Consider the following 22,391-nt stretch of genomic DNA (forward strand, 5'->3'; position numbering starts at 1 on the left):
CAAGTGTTTGTGCAATGTTTCCTGGCAGTGTTTTACTTGCTTACCATTCTCTTGCCATAGTTATGAAGATATTTCAAGTGGAGCCTTGAAAGGTAAAATATTAGCAAAAGTAGAAAGACGGTATGCGTTTCTTAAAAGCATTCTTACTTTCTTGTGGAGTCCATATGCTCATCCAATGTCTATTCAATTACTCAACTCATTCATACCGACTTATGTTATAGTGCTTATGCTTTCGATGCTGCCTAAGTCGCCGTAAGACTTTGCATTCACTGAATTATGTCAGAATCAGATAATCATTACATTAGGACTGATATATCTATAGTTTACTCTAAGGCAACACTTCTATTTAATTTAATTTCCTTTTTCTTTGTTTTTCCTGTGTGAGTCACGGTAGTGTTGGTCTGGCGTTTAAAAATTCTGTTGAAACGGCGGTTTCTTTTAGGTCTGTCATTTCAAATTTTCTTAGTATTTTGTTGTTGTTGTTAACTATATATATTCTTACTTCATAAATGTCTTCATTAAGCAGAATGGTGACAATAAAAGAAATTAAACATGCCCCCCCCCCCACCACACACACACACACACACACACACACACACACACACACACACACACACACACACACTTAGAGTTATAACAGTTGTTCAATACTCATTTGTCAAATCTCGTATGATTTCCACCTTTTAGACTCTAAGGGACGCTGTTGGCCAGTAAAATATCTTACGTTGCCATTTAGTTCATCCCCCAGTAATCATGCAGTGAAGTGGTCGCTCTGTGTTTTGTCCATAGATCGTATGAACAAGGTCTCTCGGAGGTACATTTACCGCTTGAATTAAATGTAATGTGGACGCTGATATACCGGGAGCTTTTTTGTTTTCTAATTCCTAAGGAGATATATCTTTTTTTTTAATTTGGTTTTTCTTTTTTATCTGAGTGATGGCGACTGTAAGGCGTCAAACCCGCGTCCCATCAAAATGGGAATCATTTTATGGAGTACGACGTCACATAGGATTTCTTCTGTTGCTGCTTCTTGCTGTTAACATGGTAGGTGGTCAGATTCGGTATTCTATACCCGAGGAGATGAAGAAAGGCTCTGTTATTGGTAATGTGGCGCAGGATCTTGGCTTGGATCTGAAAAGGCTCCGCTCAGGGCGGGCCCGTATCGTGACCGGAGAAAACGTTCACTACACCGAGCTGCAGAAAGACAAAGGGACTCTGGTCGTCAATGAGAGAATAGACCGAGAGCAGCTTTGTGGGGACGTAACGCCGTGTAGTCTCAGCTTTGAGATGATTTTAGAAAACCCGATGGAACTACACAGAATAACTGTCGAGGTTTTGGATATAAATGATCACGCACCTGTCTTCCCAAACAAAGATAAACCCATCAGTTTTGAAATAAGCGAATCAGCTGCAGTTGAAGTACGTTTTCCTCTGCAGAGCGCGCAGGATCTAGATGTAGGCCAAAACGCACTGCAAAATTATATTCTGTCCCCAAACGACAATTTTATATTGAAACAACATTCAAATCCAGATGGAAGAAAATATGTTGAAATGGTGCTCCAGAAACCTTTAGACAGAGAGCGACACCCGCATTTCTCTTTGAAATTAATCGCAGTTGATGGAGGAACACCGCAGAGATCTGGTACAGTAAATATAGATGTGACTGTGTTAGACGCCAACGACAATATTCCAGTTTTTAATCAATCAGTGTACAAAGCATCTGTGTTGGAAAACACGAAAACAGGGACTAGTATCATTACAGTAAATGCCACAGACGCAGACAGTGGATTAAATGGACACATTACATACAGTTTATCCGAAATGAAAGAAAGTGCAGCGGATACATTTAGAATTGATGAAAACACCGGAACAATTTATGTATCTGGTCAGATTGACTACGAGAAAGACAAAAAATACGAGTTGAGGGTAGAGGCAAAGGATCACGGTGGACTAACTGGGACAAGTAAAGTTATATTTGATGTTATTGATGTTAATGATAATGCTCCTATTATAAATGTATTGTCATTTTCTAGTCCCCTGTCAGAAGATTCCCGACCTGGTACAACAATTGCAATTTTGAATATAAAAGACGCAGATTCTGAGAGAAATGGGCAAATTAAATGTTGGATTGATGGTAAACTTCCCTTTAAAATCGAATCATCTCTGACAAATTATTACAATTTGGTCTCAGATCAACACTTTGACAGAGAATCCGTCTCAGAATATAACATAACAATTACAGCCACCGATTTTGGGTCTCTCCCTCTGTCTAGTTCAACAAAATTGCATCTAAAAATCTCTGACGTCAACGACAACGCACCATTGTTTGATAAAAACAGCTATACTGCTTATATCACAGAGAATAACTCTCCTGGATTTTCCATATTTACTGTGAGTGCGCGGGACTGTGATTGGAATCAAAATGCTAGAATCTCATATCTTTTAGAGGACACACAGGTCGGTGGGAGTCCAGTTTCTACTTATGTGTCTTTAAACTCTGAAACTGGAGTTCTTAACGCGGTTCGCACCTTTGATTATGAGCAAACCAAACAGTTTGAGTTAGTAATTAAAGCGCAGGATGGAGGCTCTCCTCCACTCAGCAGCAACGTGACTGTGAAAATAATAGTTCAGGACCAGAACGACAACCCCCCTCAGGTTCTGTACCCAGTCCAGACTGGTGGCTCTCTGGTGGCTGAAATGGTGCCTCGTTCAGCAGATGTGGGCTATCTGGTGACTAAAGTGGTGGCTGTTGATGTGGACTCTGGACAGAATGCCTGGCTCTCCTATAAACTGCAGAAAGCCACAGACAGGGCGCTGTTTGAAGTGGGCTTACAGAATGGAGAAATCAGAACTATCCGCCAAGTCACTGATAAAGATGCTGTCAAGCAAAGACTGACTGTTATAGTGGAGGACAACGGGCAGCCCTCTCGTTCAGCTACAGTCATTGTTAACGTGGCGGTGGCGGACAGCTTCCCTGAAGTGCTGTCGGAGTTCACTGAGTTGACCCACGACAAGGAGTACAATGACAACCTGACTTTTTACTTAGTCTTGGCTCTGGCTGTAGTTTCCTTCCTCTTCATCACGTGTTTAGTGGTTATTATATCAGTCAAAATCTACAGGTGGAGACAGTCTCGCATCCTGTATCACTCCAACCTGCCTGTCATTCCATATTATCCACCACGTTACTCAGACACTTTGGGGACAGGGACTCTACCACATGTATATAATTACGAGGTGTGCAGGACGACTGACTCCAGAAAGAGTGACATGAAATATATGCAACCGATGAGTCAAAGTTTAGTGAGTGTGGATGGAGCTGTAGACGATGTACCGCAAGTGGACAAGCAACTGTCAGGCAACCGTTCCCAAATGTCTACTTTGGTGAGTGATAATCTAATCTTTTCTGTTCCATTTTCCTGAACTCAGCACTCACCTTTAACCTTCTAAGACCCGAACTCATTCATGGCATGCATGTTTAATTTCTCTTTGCTATTTGAGCTGATTGGGATCAAAGAATCATCTTTTTACGTCATGTAGTTTCTGAGAAAAATGATATCCACTTACGAGGACATTCGTTTTAAATTTCGATAGAACACTATAAAGTCATAATCGAGTAATGCTGCAAAACTCTTTATTTGGTGTCTGAACACTGCAGTATTTTTCCTGAGTACAAAAACAAACTGAGAAACAACAATTGTGCCCCTATGAGCAATATAGCTCACTGGAAGTGCTGTTAACAGTTGCAGGAAGATGTATGTCTGTAACAAAGTATGGATAAAGATATCTGACCCTTGTAGAGGAACATTTAGTATTGTGGTCTAGACAACCCAAAATGTGATGTTCACATATATAGACGCCAGGTCCTAGGAGGTTAAATGTTGGTGAAAGTTTATCAAAAGCAACTTAGTGTAGCTTTCTGCCTTTGTTCCCCCCATAATATTCTCTGATTTCTAACTGATTTTTATATTTCTTTTAAACCACCATGAGCAACATCTTTATTGCACCTTTGTATTACTTTGATGTTCTACATTTTTGTGGCATTTATATCTCTGTTTGACTGCGCAGACTTTTTTTAACCTTTCTTTATTAAAGCGTACTCAAAATCTCATCTTTTTCAAGGTTTTGAATGTATTATACTTTCATCTATATATTCTGACTTATTAAATATAATAACAACATAATTGCACCAGTAGCAGTTCTACTCATTTATTATTTTTGCATTTAAGAATAATATAAGAATCATCATTTTAAGTTCACCTTATTATACATTTTTTTAAGTATTATTATTTGCAGAAGAATTTGCTTTGTATTACTCGGTGTTTACTGACTATGGACTGTAAGGGACGCTGTTGGTTAACTCACATATTTTGTAACCTATTATGTCAGGATCCTCTCCCTTTTCTCCCTGCTTCCAAAAGAAAGGGTGTTAACGTTCATTATATAGGTGGCAGTGGAATAGAATAGATGTCTTTCATTTTACATTGACTGAATGAAAAAAAAACTTTTAGGCTGTCTTTGCATATTCAGTTCTTTTTTCCCGAATAAGAATCGTACCAAGATCGATTTCTTTTAATATGGATTGTGGATATAAAACCTACGCCCTGTGTGTAAAATGGCGCTTTTCCTGCAAAGGCAATTGGCAGATTCTTTTCTTCATGTTTTGTATGATCTATGTGGTCACTGGACATATTCGATACTCTATCCCAGAGGAGATGAAGAAAGGCTCGCTCATCGGTAATGTAGCACAGGACCTTGGTTTGGATCTCAAAAGGCTCCGTTCGGGTCGGCCCCGTATCGTGACCGGCGACAGCATCCAGTACACCGAGCTGCAGACAGACAAAGGGATTTTAGTCGTCAAAGAGAGAATAGACCGAGAGCAGCTGTGTGGAGACACAACCCCGTGCAGTTTCAGCTTTGAAGTGATTTTAGAAAATCCTATGGAGCTACATCAAATCACAGTTGAAATAACGGATATAAACGACCATTCGCCAACCTTCAAACGAAACAGTATCAATTTTGAAATCAGCGAAATAGCCAGTACCGGCGCTCGTTTCCCTTTGACGATGGCAGAAGATCCAGACGTGGGTGTTAACGGACTTAGAGAATATTTTCTGACCGACAATGACAATTTTGTTCTTAAACAAAACTCGAATGCAGACGGGAAGAAATACGCAGAGATGGTGCTTCAGAAGCCGCTGGACAGGGAGACAAATCCTAGTCTGTCTCTAAAGCTAATAGCTGTAGATGGTGGGACTCCGCAGAGATCTGGTACAGTAAATATCGATATAACTGTTCTCGATGCAAATGATAATGCTCCAGTATTCAATCAATCTGTATATAAAGCCACAGTCATGGAAAATTCTCCCAGAGATACTTACGTTATCACTGTTAATGCCAGTGACGCAGATTTCGGATCAAACGCTATCGCAACTTATATTTTTTCAGATCTCAACAGTGGTCTCAGTGATGTGTTTATGATTGACGAAAAAACTGGTGTCATTTCAATAACAGGCTCTACTGATTATGAAAAAAACAAAAAATACGAACTTCGAATCGAGGCAAAAGATCAGGGAGGTTTGACAGATTCAAGCAAAGTGATAATTGAAGTAACTGATGTTAATGATAACGCTCCTATCATAAGTGTTATGTCATTCACTAGTCCCGTGTCCGAGGACTCTCCTCCTGGTACCACTATTGGCATCATAAATGTAAAAGATCTGGACTCGGGTGATAACGGACAAGTAAACTGTAGAATAGAACAAAACGCGCCTTTCAAAATTAAATCTAATTTAAGAAATTACTATACGTTGGTAACAGATACTGTATTAGATCGTGAAAGCGTTTCAGAATATAACATCACAGTTGTTGCGACAGATGCAGGAATACCTCCTCTTTCAACAAAAAGAACCTTTCATTTAAAGGTCTCTGACGTAAACGATAATGCTCCGGTATTTTCTCAAAGTGTTTACAAATCGTTTATCATAGAGAATAACTCTCCAGGCATTTCTGTTCTCACTCTCGGGGCTAAAGATCCAGATGAAAACCAAAACGCCCGGATATCTTATATACTGGAGAACACTAATATTGGTGGAGCTCCAGTTTCTGAATATGTTACAGTAAATGCAGAAAGCGGAGTCGTGCACGCAGTGCGCTCCTTTGATTATGAACAAATCAAACAGCTGGTTTTTGTTGTCAAGGCGCAAGATGGAGGCTCCCCTCCTCTCAGTAACAATGTGACTGTGAAACTGATAGTTCAGGACCAGAACGACAACCCCCCTCAAGTTCTGTATCCAGTCCAGACTGGTGGCTCTCTGGTGGCTGAAATGGTGCCTCGTTCAGCAGATGTGGGCTATCTGGTGACTAAAGTGGTGGCTGTTGATGTGGACTCTGGACAGAATGCCTGGCTCTCCTACAAACTGCAGAAAGCCACAGACAGGGCGCTGTTTGAAGTGGGCTTACAGAATGGAGAAATCAGAACTATCCGCCAAGTCACTGATAAAGATGCTGTCAAGCAAAGACTGACTGTTATAGTGGAGGACAACGGACAGCCCTCTCGTTCAGCTACAGTCATTGTTAACGTGGCGGTGGCGGACAGCTTCCCTGAAGTGCTGTCGGAGTTCACTGAGTTGACCCACGACAAGGACTACAATGACAACCTGACTTTTTACTTAGTCTTGGCTCTGGCTGTAGTTTCCTTCCTCTTCATCACGTGTTTAGTGGTTATTATATCAGTCAAAATCTACAGGTGGAGACAGTCTCGCATCCTGTATCACTCCAACCTGCCTGTCATTCCATATTATCCACCACGTTACTCAGACACTTTGGGGACAGGGACTCTGCCACATGTGTACAATTACGAGGTGTGCAGGACGACTGACTCCAGAAAGAGTGACTGTAAGTTCGGCAGAGCTGGTAGTCAGAACGTGCTGATAATGGACCCCAGTGCTACAGGAACGATGCAGCGGATACAGAGTGAAAAGAGCATCCTGGATGAACCAGACTCTCCTCTAGAGGTCAGTTAGAGGATATTTGTATATCTATTCTCGTTCTTTACTTAATTACTCTGATGCAAAGCTTCCCAGCATTATACATTTCTCAGCACCAAGGACAGCGTCTCAGTTTTCCTCTGCATATAGGTAGGCCTACAAAGCTTTTGTAAAAGGTCTTACATGGTTACTTTTTAAAGGAATGTTTTCTTATAAAGTGACTCATAGTTTCCAGTTGTTTTCTATATCCAAATGTCTTTGTTTATAGAGTATTGATGATCACACGCCATGTTTTTGTGCAATGTTTCCTGGCAGTGTTTTACTTGCTTACCATTCGCTTGCCATAGTTATGAAGATATTTCAAGGGGACCCTGGAAAGGTAAAATATTAACAAAAGTAGAAAGACGGTATGTGTTTCTTAAAAGCATTCTTTCTCTCTTGTGGAGTCCATATGCTCATCCAATGTCTATTCAATTACTCGACTCTTTCATACCCACTTATGTTATAGTGCTTATGCTTTCGATGCTGCCTGAGTCACCGTAAGACTTTGCATTCACTGGATTATGTCAGAATCAGATAATCACTACATTAGGACTTATACATCTATAGTTTACTCTAAGGCAACACTTCTATTTAATTTAATTTTCTTTTGTTTTGTTTGTGTTCTTCTTTCCTGTCCGAGTCCCGGTATTCTTGGTCTGGACTCTGCCGTTTAAAAATTCTGTTGAAACTGCGGTTTCTGTTAGGTCGTTCGTTTCAAATTCTCTTAGCATTTTGTAGTTGTTGTTGTTTTTATCTATCTATATTCCTACTTGAAAAAGGTCTTCATTAAGCAGAATGTTGACAATATGAGAAATTAAATATTACCCCCCACAGTCAGTGATATGTTTTGGCGGTTTACGTTTCTCGTATTTAGTTAGTTCGCATTCATGTTTTTCCGACCCTGTCCTACTTTTTATGAAATATGCGAAATGTTAAGTGTGTAGCTGTAGCAGTACATCCATACCTGAACACAGTGACGTATTTCCTGAATCAACTTATGTGAGGTGACTTATTCGAGATGGTTGGAACACTAGTACCAATATGACTTGCATTTGTAATTAAAACATCGTCTTTATGTGAGTTTTCACCGTCAGCTGGCTTTGCCAACCATAAATGTCGTGCCTTTTAGCTTTACAGCTCTTTTTACTGTTGTACTTTTGTGTTTTCATGGAGTGTGTTCTGTTTTGACAATGCATATTCAAATGTAATTCATATAGTATTTTAATATACATTTTTGGGAACCTTTGTTATAATTATTATTATTAGAAGTAGTAGTAGTAGTAGTAGCGGAAGTATTTTTCTGAACACCTGTTGTAGCAGAACATCTTGGACATATTTGTATTTTTTTGATTGCACTAAATGTCTCATGACATTGCCAAAGAAAGAAAGAAAGCGCACGGTGTTACTGATTGTGGACTCTAAGGGACGCTGTTGGTCAATATAACATTTTTTTCTAAAACACTATGACACAATCTCCTCCCTTACCGCCGTTGCTCGTCAAGAAAAGCCGATAGTAGTCATTATATGGGCTCACAATCGAAGAAAACGCACATCTCATTCTTTATATCTAAAAGATAGAATACAGTAGTTTATCATTGGTGATATATTAACTTTAGAACCCAGAATAAGTGAAGCGATTTACAATTTCCTTTAACTATGGATTGTGGATTAAAAGGATACACCCGGTGTATAAAATGGCGCTTTGGCTGTGGACGCAATTGGCATTTCTTCTTGCTCATTTTTTGTCTGATTCATATGGTCACTGGACATATTCGATACTCTATCCCAGAGGAGATGAAGAAAGGCTCGCTCATCGGTAATGTAGCACAGGACCTCGGCTTGAATCTCAAAAGGCTCCGTTTGGGTCGGGCCCGTATCGTGACCGGCGACAGCATCCAGTACACCGAGCTGCAGACAGACAAAGGGATTTTAGTCGTCAAAGAGAGAATAGACCGAGAGCAGCTGTGTGGAGACACCACCCCGTGCAGTTTCAGCTTTGAGGTAATTTTAGAAAATCCTATGGAGCTACATCAAATCACAGTTGAAATAACGGATATAAACGACCATTCGCCAACCTTCAAACGAAACAGTATCAATTTTGAAATCAGCGAATCAGCCAGTGCTGGTGCTCGATTTTCTTTAACCAGTGCAGAAGATCCAGACGTGGGTGTTAACGGACTTAGAGAATATTTTCTGGCCGAGAATGACAATTTTGTTCTTAAACAAAACTCGAATGCAGACGGGAAGAAATACGCAGAGATGGTGCTTCAGAAGCCGCTGGACAGGGAGACAAATCCTAATCTGTCTCTAAAGCTAATAGCTGTAGATGGTGGGACTCCGCAGAGATCTGGCACCGTAAATATCGATATAACTGTTCTCGATGTAAATGATAATGCTCCAGTATTCAATCAATCTGTATATAAAGCCACAGTCATGGAAAATTCTCCCCGAGATACTTACGTTACCACTGTTAATGCCAGTGACGCAGATTTCGGGTCAAATAGCATTGTGACTTATTATTTTTCAGATCTCAACAGTGGTCTCAGTGATGTGTTTATGATTGACGAAAAACATGGTATAATTTCAATAACAGGCTTTATTGATTATGAAAAGGACAAAAAGTACGAACTTCGAATCGACGCCAGAGATCAGGGAGGTTTAACAGACTCAAGCAAAGTGATAATTGAAGTAACTGACGTTAATGATAACGCTCCTATCATAAACGTTATGTCATTCACTAGTCCCGTGTCCGAGGACTCTCCTCCTGGTACCACTATTGGCATCATAAATGTAAAAGATCTGGACTCGGGTGATAACGGACAAGTAAACTGTAGAATAGAACAAAACGCGCCTTTCAAAATTAAATCTAATTTAAGAAATTACTATACGTTGGTAACAGATACTGTATTAGATCGTGAAAGCGTTTCAGAATATAACATCACAGTTGTTGCGACAGATGCAGGAATACCTCCTCTTTCAACAAAAAGAACATTTCATTTAAAGGTCTCTGACGTGAACGATAATGCTCCAGTATTTTCTCAAAGTGTTTACAATACGTTTATCATAGAGAATAACTCTCCAGGCATTTCTGTTCTCACTCTCGGGGCTAAAGATCCCGATGAAAACCAAAACGCCCGGATATCTTATATACTGGAGAACACTAATATTGGTGGAGCTCCAGTTTCTGAATATGTTTCAGTAAATGCAGAAAGCGGAGTCGTGCACGCTGTGCGCTCCTTTGATTATGAGCAAATCAAACAGCTGGTTTTTGTTGTGAAGGCGCAAGATGGAGGCTCTCCTCCTCTCAGTAACAATGTGACTGTGAAACTGATAGTTCAGGACCAGAATGACAACCCCCCTCAGGTTCTGTACCCAGTTCAGACTGGTGGCTCTCTGGTGGCTGAAATGGTGCCTCGTTCAGCAGATGTGGGCTATCTGGTGACTAAAGTGGTGGCTGTTGATGTGGACTCTGGACAGAATGCCTGGCTCTCCTATAAACTGCAGAAAGCCACAGACAGGGCGCTGTTTGAAGTGGGCTTACAGAATGGAGAAATCAGAACTATCCGCCAAGTCACTGATAAAGATGCTGTCAAGCAAAGACTGACTGTTATAGTGGAGGACAACGGGCAGCCCTCTCGTTCAGCTACAGTCATTGTTAACGTGGCGGTGGCGGACAGCTTCCCTGAAGTGCTGTCGGAGTTCACTGAGTTGACCCACGACAAGGAGTACAATGACAACCTGACTTTCTACTTAGTCTTGGCTCTGGCTGTAGTTTCCTTCCTCTTCATCACGTGTTTAGTGGTTATCATATCAGTCAAAATCTACAGGTGGAGACAGTCTCGCATCCTGTATCACTCCAACCTGCCTGTCATTCCATATTATCCACCACGTTACTCGGACACTTTGGGGACAGGGACTCTGCCACATGTGTACAATTACGAGGTGTGCAGGACGACTGACTCCAGAAAGAGTGACTGTAAGTTCGGCAGAGCTGGTAGTCAGAACGTGCTGATAATGGACCCCAGTGCTACAGGAACGATGCAGCGGATACAGAGTGAAAAGAGCATCCTGGATGAACCAGACTCTCCTCTAGAGGTCAGTTAGAGGATATTTGTATATCTATTCTCGTTCTTTACTTAATTACTCTGATGCAAAGCTTCCCAGCATTATACATTTCTCAGCACCAAGGACAGCGTCTCAGTTTTCCTCTGCATATAGGTAGGCCTACAAAGCTTTTGTAAAAGGTCTTACATGGTTACTTTTTAAAGGAATGTTTTCTTATAAAGTGACTCATAGTTTCCAGTTGTTTTCTATATCCAAATGTCTTTGTTTATAGAGTATTGATGATCACACGCCATGTTTTTGTGCAATGTTTCCTGGCAGTGTTTTACTTGCTTACCATTCGCTTGCCATAGTTATGAAGATATTTCAAGGGGACCCTGGAAAGGTAAAATATTAACAAAAGTAGAAAGACGGTATGTGTTTCTTAAAAGCATTCTTTCTCTCTTGTGGAGTCCATATGCTCATCCAATGTCTATTCAATTACTCGACTCTTTCATACCCACTTATGTTATAGTGCTTATGCTTTCGATGCTGCCTGAGTCACCGTAAGACTTTGCATTCACTGGATTATGTCAGAATCAGATAATCACTACATTAGGACTTATACATCTATAGTTTACTCTAAGGCAACACTTCTATTTAATTTAATTTTCTTTTGTTTTGTTTGTGTTCTTCTTTCCTGTCCGAGTCCCGGTATTCTTGGTCTGGACTCTGCCGTTTAAAAATTCTGTTGAAACTGCGGTTTCTGTTAGGTCGTTCGTTTCAAATTCTCTTAGCATTTTGTAGTTGTTGTTGTTTTTATCTATCTATATTCTTACTTGAAAAAGGTCTTCATTAAGCAGAATGTTGACAATATGAGAAATTAAATATTACCCCCACAGTCAGTGATATGTTTTGGCGGTTTACGTTTCTCGTATTTAGTTAGTTCGCATTCATGTTTTTCCGACCCTGTCCTACTTTTTATGAAATATGCGAAATGTTAAGTGTGTAGCTGTAGCAGTACATCCATACCTGAACACAGTGACGTATTTCCTGAATCAACTTATGTGAGGTGACTTATTCGAGATGGTTGGAACACTAGTACCAATATTACTTGCATTTGTAATTAAAACATCGTCTTTATGTGAGTTTTCACCGTCAGCTGGCTTTGCCAACCATAAATGTCGTGCCTTTTAGCTTTACAGCTCTTTTTACTGTTGTACTTTTGTGTTTTCATGGAGTGTGTTCTGTTTTGACAATGCATATTCAAATGTAATTCATATAGTATTTTAATATACATTTTTGGGAACCTTTGTTATAATTATTATTATTAGAAGTAGTAGTAGTAGTAGTAGCGGAAGTATTTTTCTGAACACCTGTTGTAGCAGAACATCTTGGACATATTTGTATTTTTTTGATTGCACTAAATGTCTCATGACATTGCCAAAGAAAGAAAGAAAGCGCACGGTGTTACTGATTGTGGACTCTAAGGGACGCTGTTGGTCAATATAACATTTTTTTCTAAAACACTATGACACAATCTCCTCCCTTACCGCCGTTGCTCGTCAAGAAAAGCCGATAGTAGTCATTATATGGGCTCACAATCGAAGAAAACGCACATCTCATTCTTTATATCTAAAAGATAGAATACAGTAGTTTATCATTGGTGATATATTAACTTTAGAACCCAGAATAAGTGAAGCGATTTACAATTTCCTTTAACTATGGATTGTGGATTAAAAGGATACACCCGGTGTATAAAATGGCGCTTTGGCTGTGGACGCAATTGGCATTTCTTCTTGCTCATTTTTTGTCTGATTCATATGGTCACTGGACATATTCGATACTCTATCCCAGAGGAGATGAAGAAAGGCTCGCTCATCGGTAATGTAGCACAGGACCTCGGCTTGAATCTCAAAAGGCTCCGTTTGGGTCGGGCCCGTATCGTGACCGGCGACAGCATCCAGTACACCGAGCTGCAGACAGACAAAGGGATTTTAGTCGTCAAAGAGAGAATAGACCGAGAGCAGCTGTGTGGAGACACAACCCCGTGCAGTTTCAGCTTTGAAGTGATTTTAGAAAATCCTATGGAGCTACATCAAATCACAGTTGAAATAACGGATATAAACGACCATTCGCCAACCTTCAAACGAAAGAGCATCAATTTCGAAATCAGCGAAATAGCCAGTGCTGGAGCTCGATTTTCTTTAACCAGTGCAGAAGATCCAGACGTGGGTGTTAACGGACTTAGAGAATATTTTCTGACCGACAATGACAATTTTATTCTTAAACAAAACTCGAATGCAGACGGGAAGAAATACGCAGAGATGGTGCTTCAGAAGCCGCTGGACAGGGAGACAAATCCTAATCTGTCTCTAAAGCTAATAGCTGTAGATGGTGGGACTCCGCAGAGATCTGGTACAGTAAATATCGATATAACTGTTCTCGATGCAAATGATAATGCTCCAGTATTCAATCAATCTGTATATAAAGCCACAGTCATGGAAAATTCTCCCCGAGATACTTACGTTACCACTGTTAATGCCAGTGACGCAGATTTCGGGTCAAATAGCATTGTGACTTATTATTTTTCAGATCTCAACAGTGGTCTCAGTGATGTGTTTATGATTGACGAAAAAAATGGTATAATTTCAATAACAGGCTTTATTGATTATGAAAAAGACAAAAAGTACGAACTTCGAATCGACGCCAGAGATCAGGGAGGTTTAACAGATTCCAGCAAAGTGATAATTGAAGTAACTGATGTTAATGATAACGCTCCTATCATAAGTGTTATGTCATTCACTAGTCCCGTGTCCGAGGACTCTCCTCCTGGTACCACTATTGGCATCATAAATGTAAAAGATCTGGACTCGGGTGATAACGGACAAGTAAACTGTAGAATAGAACAAAACGCGCCTTTCAAAATTAAATCTAATTTAAGAAATTACTATACGTTGGTAACAGATACTGTATTAGATCGTGAAAGCGTTTCAGAATATAACATCACAGTTGTTGCGACAGATGCAGGAATACCTCCTCTTTCAACAAAAAGAACCTTTCATTTAAAGGTCTCTGACGTGAACGATAACTCTCCAGTATTTTCTCAAAGTGTTTACAATACGTTTATCATAGAGAATAACTCTCCGGGCATTTCTGTTCTCACTCTCGGGGCTAAAGATCCCGATGAAAACCAAAACGCCCGGATATCTTATATACTGGAGAACACTAATATTGGTGGAGCTCCAGTTTCTGAATATGTTTCAGTAAATGCAGAAAGCGGAGTCGTGCACGCAGTGCGCTCCTTTGATTATGAACAAATCAAACAGCTGGTTTTTGTTGTGAAGGCGCAGGATGGAGGCTCTCCTCCTCTCAGTAACAATGTGACTGTGAAACTGATAGTTCAGGACCAGAACGACAACCCCCCTCAGGTTCTGTACCCAGTCCAGACTGGTGGCTCTCTGGTGGCTGAAATGGTTCCTCGTTCAGCAGATGTGGGCTATCTAGTGACTAAAGTGGTGGCTGTTGATGTGGACTCTGGACAGAATGCCTGGCTCTCCTATAAACTGCAGAAAGCCACAGATAGGGCGCTGTTTGAAGTGGGCTTACAGAATGGAGAAATCAGAACTATCCGCCAAGTCACTGATAAAGATGCTGTCAAACAAAGACTGACTGTTATAGTGGAGGACAACGGGCAGCCCTCTCGTTCAGCTACAGTCATTGTTAACGTGGCGGTGGCGGACAGCTTCCCTGAAGTGCTGTCGGAGTTCACTGAGTTGACCCACGACAAGGAGTACAATGACAATCTGACTTTTTACTTAGTCTTGGCTCTGGCTGTAGTTTCTTTCCTCTTCATCACGTGTTTAGTGGTTATTCTATCAGTCAAAATCTACAGGTGGAGACAGTCTCGCATCCTGTATCACTCCAACCTGCCTGTCATTCCATATTATCCACCACGTTACTCAGACACTTTGGGGACAGGGACTCTGCCACATGTGTACAATTACGAGGTGTGCAGGACGACTGACTCCAGAAAGAGTGACTGTAAGTTCGGCAGAGCTGGTAGTCAGAACGTGCTGATAATGGACCCCAGTTCTACAGGAACGATGCAGCGGATACAGAGTGAAAAGAGCATCCTGGATGAACCAGACTCTCCTCTAGAGGTTAGTTTTTCCGTATAACGTATATGTTTTTTTTCAAAAATATATACTTTTTTCCCTATATTGCAGTATCAAATAACTTCCAGCACCATGGACAGCGCCTATGTTTTCGTAATGTACCCACGATTATAATTTCCCTATCGCATCCTCCGAAGTAATCACTCGCCTGGTCGTATGTTTCTTTCAATTATATGGATAAATCCATGGTCAGTTTTTTCGTTCATACCCCCAGACAGAGTTGGTCCGCATTCCTTTTTTTTTCCTTTTATCATTATCACTGTTATTATTTGTTGTCCAGGCTGTGTTGGTGTTCTTGACACGGAAATGAGCAGTTCTACAAACGTTTGCTATCACAAAATATTAGTCTAAAGCAGAACCCAGTCATATACTCATATCTTAATAATTTCCTTCTTTTTTTAATTTTACGTATTTCCAAATGCTTCATCTCATTTCATACGAAAGTTCTCATCAGACCTTACAACAACCGAATTAGTCAATCATCTTATGTATGTGATTTCATTGTACCGGTGCATAATTGTATATTTCCCTTAAAAGTAGCTTTTTCTTATGAATCAGGTAATATTTTTATTTTATTTAAATAATGAGCGGCACAGTTTTTTGAGCAGATGTTTGATTAAAAAAAACATTTTCAATTGAATCTGGATAGATTTTAATTCCCTTTCTGTGAAATGTGTTAAAACATTGATGCTGAAGTTAAAGTATTTCAGTCAGTCGATAGTATTGTCTTTTTCAACTCGTTTCATATTAATCTCCATACTAGATAAAATGCATTCATTTCCGGTTTAACAATTGTTATTTTTAGTTTTATTCAAGCCTCATGAGATTTTTCACATTTTCGACTCTAAGCGACGCTGTTGGCCAGTAAGATGATTTTTTTTTTTTTTTTTTTTGCGTTACGTTCTCATTCAGTCCATCCTCTCGGTGATCATGACGTGAGGAAGGCTCTCCGTGTGTTGTCCAGTGCGGATTCACAGACTTTCATTTGAAGCATTTACAGCTTGAGGACAGTTGTAAATGTAACGCCGGCGCTTATATATTGGGACGTTTTCTACTACATACAAAGGAAAAAGCTTCCATCCTTTGATTATTTCCATCGGAGTGATGGCGACATTAAGATCTCTGACCTGCATTTCTTCAGAATGCCGATTATTTTATGAACTGCGACGTCGCATAGAACTCCTTCTGTTGCTGCTTCTTGCGGTTAACATGGTAGGTGGTCAAATTCGGTATTCTATACCCGAGGAGATGAAGAAAGGCTCTGCTATCGGTAATGTGGCGCAGGATCTTGGCTTGGATCTGAAAAGGCTCCGCTCAGGGCGGGCCCGTATCGTGACCGGAGAAAACGTTCACTACACCGAGCTGCAGACAGACAAAGGGATTCTGGTCGTGAATGAGAGAATAGACCGAGAGCAGCTTTGTGGGGACGTAACGCCGTGTAGTTTCAGCTTTGAACTGATATTAGAAAATCCGATGGAACTGCACCCCATAACAATAGAAGTCTTAGATGTTAATGATCATTCTCCGATATTCAAGAAAGCAAATATTATGCTAGACATTAGCGAGTCCGCAAATCTCGGTGCCCGATTTGTGTTAGATAGTGCAGAGGATCCTGATGTTGGAGTAAATGGACTTCAAAATTATGTTTTAACCTCGAACGACAACTTTGTTTTAAAACAGCATGTGAATCCAGACGGGAGTAAATATGCAGAGATGGTGCTTCAGAGGCAGTTGGACCGAGAGAAGGTACCACATCTATCTTTGGAGCTTATAGCAATCGATGGTGGAAATCCTCAGAGATCTGGCACCGTAAATATAGACCTTAATGTTTTAGATGTAAATGACAACGCTCCCGTTTTCAAACAGTCTGTTTATAAGGCGACGGTGATAGAAAATGCAGCAAAAGGTACTAATATTGTCACGGTGAATGCTACAGACGCAGATAGTGGATCAAATGGTTATGTCACATATTCAATTTCAAACGTGAAGAGCAATATAGCTGATTTATTGTCCATAGATCAGTTCTCTGGTTCGCTGTTTGTCTCAGGCCTCATAGATTTCGAAAAGGATAAAAAATATGAACTCAGGATAGATGCAAAAGATCAGGGTGGACTAACAGATTCAAGCAAAGTGATAATTGAAGTAACTGATGTTAATGATAACGACCCTATCATAAGCATTATGTCATTCACTAGTCCCGTGTCCGAGGACTCTCCTCCTGGTACCACTATTGGCATCATAAATGTAAAAGATCTGGACTCGGGTGATAACGGACAAGTAAACTGTAGAATAGAACAAAACGCGCCTTTCAAAATTAAATCTAATTTAAGAAATTACTATACGTTGGTAACAGATACTGTATTAGATCGTGAAAGCGTTTCAGAATATAACATCACAGTTGTTGCGACAGATGCAGGAATACCTCCTCTTTCAACAAAAAGAACCTTTCATTTAAAGGTCTCTGACGTGAACGATAACTCTCCAGTATTTTCTCAAAGTGTTTATAGTGCGTTTATTACAGAAAATAACTCACCCGGCGTTTCTCTTCTTACTGTGGGAGCAAAAGATCCCGATGAAAACCAAAACGCCCGGATATCTTATATACTGGAGAACACTAATATTGGTGGAACTCCAGTTTCTGAATATGTTTCAGTAAATGCAGAAAGCGGAGTCGTGCACGCAGTGCGCTCCTTTGATTATGAACAAATCAAACAGCTGTTTTTTGTTGTGAAAGCGCAGGATGGAGGCTCTCCTCCACTCAGTAACAATGTGACTGTGAAATTAATAGTTCAGGACCAGAACGACAACCCCCCTCAGGTTCTGTACCCAGTCCAGACTGGTGGCTCTCTGGTGGCTGAAATGGTTCCTCGTTCAGCAGATGTGGGCTATCTGGTGACTAAAGTGGTGGCTGTTGATGTGGACTCTGGACAGAATGCCTGGCTCTCCTATAAACTGCAGAAAGCCACAGACAGGGCGCTGTTTGAAGTGGGCTTACAGAATGGAGAAATCAGAACTATCCGCCAAGTCACTGATAAAGATGCTGTCAAACAAAGACTGACTGTTATAGTGGAGGACAACGGGCAGCCCTCTCGTTCAGCTACAGTCGTTGTTAACGTGGCGGTGGCGGACAGCTTCCCTGAAGTGCTGTCGGAGTTCACTGGGTTGACGCACGACAAGGAGTACAATGACAACCTGACTTTTTACTTAGTCTTGGCTCTGGCTGTAGTTTCCTTCCTCTTCATCACGTGTTTAGTGGTTATTCTATCAGTCAAAATCTACAGGTGGAGACAGTCTCGCATCCTGTATCACTCCAACCTGCCTGTCATTCCATATTATCCACCACGTTACTCAGACACTTTGGGGACAGGGACTCTTCCACATGTGTACAATTACGAGGTGTGCAGGACGACTGACTCCAGAAAGAGTGACATGAAATACATGCAACCGATGAGTCAAAGTTTAGTGAGTGTGGATGGATGTGGAGACGTTGTACCGCAAGTGGATAAGCAACGGTCAGGCAACTTTTCCCAAATGTCTACTTTGGTGAGTGATACTTCAATCAAGTAATCTCTGGCCCTCTCTCTCTCTCTCTCGCTCCCGCTCTGTCTTATCCTCTTCTTATTTAACCCCCCCCCCCCTCCCCCGCTTCTTTTTTTAAATTTTGCTCCTGAACGTCACATTCCTTTACTGTCTTTCACTCGCCTTTAGTGTTGCTGTCCCTTGTGCTGAAACGGTCGGTGGTCAGTTTTGAAATTTGTTTCGAAAGGGGAGCATTTAAAAATACATAAAGTTTTGCAACTTTAATACTCTATGAAATAAAATAATAAACTTCATATCTTTATTACAATCAACTGTGGTACAATAAGAAATGAGGCAACACTTCAACTTTCGTTATAAAATGAAATAAATATAAAAAAAATAATATCTGACGCTCAGTAGAAAACAGAAATAGCACAGCTCACTTCCTGTGCTGAACACAGCTACCATTAAATAGAAGTGATTACATATTTAGTTCCATTTAGTTTTAGTCATTTAAATTTCTTATGACATATCAGCAGTGATCTAAAAAATATAGCTGAACTGAAATAAAAGAAGACTTGCAAAATGATTCTGTGGCGCACAATATTGTTAATGTAAGAGCACAGGCTTTATTGATATTGCTAAATAATACGGGGTGTATTATTCTTTTTCAATTTACAAATGGATCTAAACTTGCCTTCACTGTTGGATACAACGATTACATGTGTCCTGATCATGTTTATAACACAGACATTACCGTAAATGGGCTCTAAGTGCCGCTGTTGATACATCACTGACTTTCCGTCCAAATCGGTGATACAGCGGTCCTCCCCTACTCAGTGTTTCTCTGCTTGAACGACGCTGCTCTAATCCGTTACGGTAGGGTGTAGAATTCCTGCTGGAATATCCTTGCCTGAAATATGGAAATGTGATTTTTTTTTTTTTTTTAAATACATCTGTTTGAAAATAAGAAGAGTCACTGTTACTGCACCGTTTTATTTATGATGGCCTCTATGTGGATAATGGCTGACAGAGGCCGACGGCAAGCGCTGGTGTTGATTCTTTGTCTCATCGAGCTGCGCGCAGTGGCTGGTCAGGCTCGGTATTCCATCCCGGAGGAGCAGGCCGAAGGATCGTTTGTCGGAAACATTGCGAGAGATATAGGCTTGGATGTTGCGAGGCTGATTTCAGGTAAAGCTCGTATTATTACAAAAGGAGGCCGACAGTATGTGGATTTAAACAAAGACAAAGGCATCCTTGTTATTAAAGAGAGAATCGACCGGGAGGAACTGTGTGGAAAGACGACGCCCTGTAGCTTCAGCTTCGAGGTGATTTTAGAAAATCCTATCCAGCTTTATCGTGTGACAGTGGAGGTGACAGATATAAATGATAACAGTCCGTTGTTCCCAAAAGACGAAATTAGCTTGAAAATTGCTGAAAGTGTAGCATCAGGGACCCGCTTCTCATTGGAGAGTGCAGATGACGCTGATGTTGCTAACAATGATATTCAAAAATACACACTTAAACCCTCTGATCATTTTAAGCTAGAAGTACAAAACCAGCCGGATGGAGTAGGATTTGTTGAAATGGTTTTACAAAACCCGTTAGACCGAGAGAAAGAGGAAACTCACAGTCTCGTGCTGATTGCTTCAGATGGCGGGGAGCCACGGAGATCAGGGACAGTGCATATTCATATTACCGTGCTGGATGCTAATGATAATTCGCCAGTGTGCAGCCAGGCTGTTTATAAAGCAGAAGTCAAAGAGAATTCTCCCGAAGGAACAGTGATAACCACTGTGAGTGCAAATGACCCGGATAAAGGGGTAAACGGACAGGTAACATATTCTATAGCTCATGTCGCCAAAGAAACGAAACAACTTTTTGAAGTAAATGTTCAAACTGGAGAGATTAAAGTCGCAGGTAAACTCGACTTTGAAAAATCTAAGACTTATCAACTGAACGTGCAGGCTAGTGACCACGGAGGTTATTCAGATACATGTAAAGTCATCATTCAAATAACTGACGAAAATGACAACGTCCCTACAATACAGCTCATGTCATTTTCGAACTCGATATCTGAGGATTCTCCTCCAGGTACAACGATAGCTGTTCTTAACGTGGATGACGAAGACTCTGATGGTAACGGTGCTGTCAAGTGCTCCATTAACTCTGATGTACCTTTTAAAATCGAGTCTTCACTAACGGGATACTACACCATAGTAACTGAAGACTTTTTAGACAGAGAGAGTATCCCTGAGTATAATCTCACCATAACTGTGTCTGATCAGGGTTCCCCGCCTCTGTCAAGCAGTAAGAACATCAACGTAAAAGTATCTGATGTCAATGACAGTCCACCCAAATTTGATCATTCAGAATACGCTAAAACTGTCGCAGAGAACAACTCTCCTGGACTTTCTGTGTTTACCGTGAGTGCTAATGATGCAGACTGGGGCCAAAATGCCAGAGTTTCTTACTTTTTGCAGGAGAGGGACATTAATGGGCTGGCTGTGTCTTCGCTGGTTTCAGTAAATTCAGATACCGGTGTTATTCATGCAGTGAGATCGTTTGATTACGAGCAGATCAAGTGGTTTGAATTTAATGTAACTGCACGTGATGCTGGATCCCCTCCTCTGAGTTCAGTGGCTACAGTTAAAATAATAGTTCAGGACCAGAACGACAACGCTCCTCAGGTTTTGTACCCAGTCCAGACTGGTGGCTCTCTGGTGGCTGAAATGGTGCCTCGTTCAGCAGATGTGGGCTATCTGGTGACTAAAGTGGTGGCTGTTGATGTGGACTCTGGACAGAACGCCTGGCTCTCCTATAAACTGCAGAAAGCCACAGACAGGGCGCTGTTTGAAGTGGGCTTACAGAATGGAGAAATCAGAACTATCCGCCAAGTCACTGATAAAGATGCTGTCAAACAAAGACTGACTGTTATAGTGGAGGACAACGGGCAGCCTTCTCGTTCAGCTACAGTCATTGTTAACGTGGTGGTGGCGGACAGCTTCCCTGAAGTGCTGTCGGAGTTCACTGATTTGACCCACGACAAGGAGTACAATGACAACCTGACTTTTTACTTAGTCTTGGCTCTGGCTGTAGTTTCCTTCCTCTTCATCACGTGTTTAGTGGTTATTATATCAGTCAAAATCTACAGGTGGAGACAGTCTCGCATCCTGTATCACTCCAGCCTGCCTATCATTCCATATTATCCACCACGTTACTCAGACACTTTGGGGTCAGCGACTCTTCCCCATGTGTACAATTACGAGGTGTGCAGGACGACTGACTCCAGAAAGAGTGACATGAAATACATGCAACCGATGAGTCAAAGTTTAGTGAGTGTGGATGGAGCTGGAGACGATGTACCACAAGTGGATAAGCAACTGTCAGCCAACTGTTCCCAGATGTCTACTCTGGTGAGTGATAATCTAGTCTTTCATGTTCCATTTTCTCATGCTCAGCACGCACGTTTAAATGTTAGTGAAGGTTTTTAAAAATCGGCTTAGTGTAGCTGTCTGTGGTCCTGATTTTGTTGGTTGACGTATTTTAAGTAATTTTTCAGTACTTAAAATCTTCATTCTCCCTATGTGTAGCTACTAAAGCTGGTAGGTCTAAATGCCCCACC

At 41.0% G+C, this 22,391-nt stretch overlaps 4 protein-coding genes and 2 pseudogenes across 30 annotated transcripts in view; all 6 read left to right on the plus strand.

Moving 5' to 3' along the window:
- LOC309713957 (protocadherin gamma-C5-like) overlaps positions 1 to 22,391 on the plus strand; it is a 308,827-nt gene that overhangs the window by 138,826 nt on the left and 147,610 nt on the right. Inside the window, exon 1 of one of the 25 annotated variants that reach the window (XM_082545931.1) lies at positions 19,594 to 22,182. The exons of 23 other annotated variants lie outside the window; for them this stretch is intronic. In XM_082545931.1, the coding sequence (XP_082402057.1) occupies positions 19,768 to 22,182 (2,415 nt within the window). In that variant the 5' untranslated portion in view covers positions 19,594 to 19,767. Of the gene's footprint in view, positions 1 to 19,593; positions 22,183 to 22,391 lie in introns of those variants that run through there. One more of the 25 variants, XM_082545908.1, reaches the window with a different exon arrangement.
- Positions 732 to 3,227, plus strand: LOC309715867 (protocadherin gamma-A11-like; annotated as a pseudogene). Its single transcript has one exon. The product of its transcript is annotated as a protocadherin gamma-A11-like (transcript).
- Positions 4,245 to 7,056, plus strand: LOC309714139 (protocadherin gamma-A8-like). The gene has a single exon (XM_082546353.1). It carries the CDS (start codon positions 4,575 to 4,577, stop codon positions 7,020 to 7,022), a length of 2,448 nt encoding a protein of 815 aa, XP_082402479.1. The 5' UTR covers positions 4,245 to 4,574; the 3' UTR covers positions 7,023 to 7,056.
- On the plus strand, positions 8,491 to 11,254 carry LOC309714136 (protocadherin gamma-A5-like). The gene has a single exon (XM_082546339.1). The coding sequence runs from the start codon at positions 8,685 to 8,687 to the stop codon at positions 11,130 to 11,132; it is 2,448 nt and encodes an 815-aa protein (XP_082402465.1). The 5' UTR covers positions 8,491 to 8,684; the 3' UTR covers positions 11,133 to 11,254.
- On the plus strand, positions 12,603 to 15,250 carry LOC309714132 (protocadherin gamma-A5-like; the record flags this gene model as incomplete). Its single annotated transcript, XM_082546326.1, has 1 exon — positions 12,603 to 15,250. The coding sequence occupies exon 1, from the start codon at positions 12,794 to 12,796 to the stop codon at positions 15,248 to 15,250; it is 2,457 nt and encodes an 818-aa protein (XP_082402452.1). The 5' UTR covers positions 12,603 to 12,793.
- Positions 16,179 to 18,660, plus strand: LOC309715875 (protocadherin gamma-A11-like; annotated as a pseudogene). The gene has a single exon. The product of its transcript is annotated as a protocadherin gamma-A11-like (transcript).

The sequence above is a fragment of the Aulonocara stuartgranti genome (genome assembly GCF_965226115.1).
Source record: "Aulonocara stuartgranti genome assembly, chromosome: 2".
In the NCBI taxonomy this organism is placed as follows: domain Eukaryota; kingdom Metazoa; phylum Chordata; class Actinopteri; order Cichliformes; family Cichlidae; genus Aulonocara; species Aulonocara stuartgranti.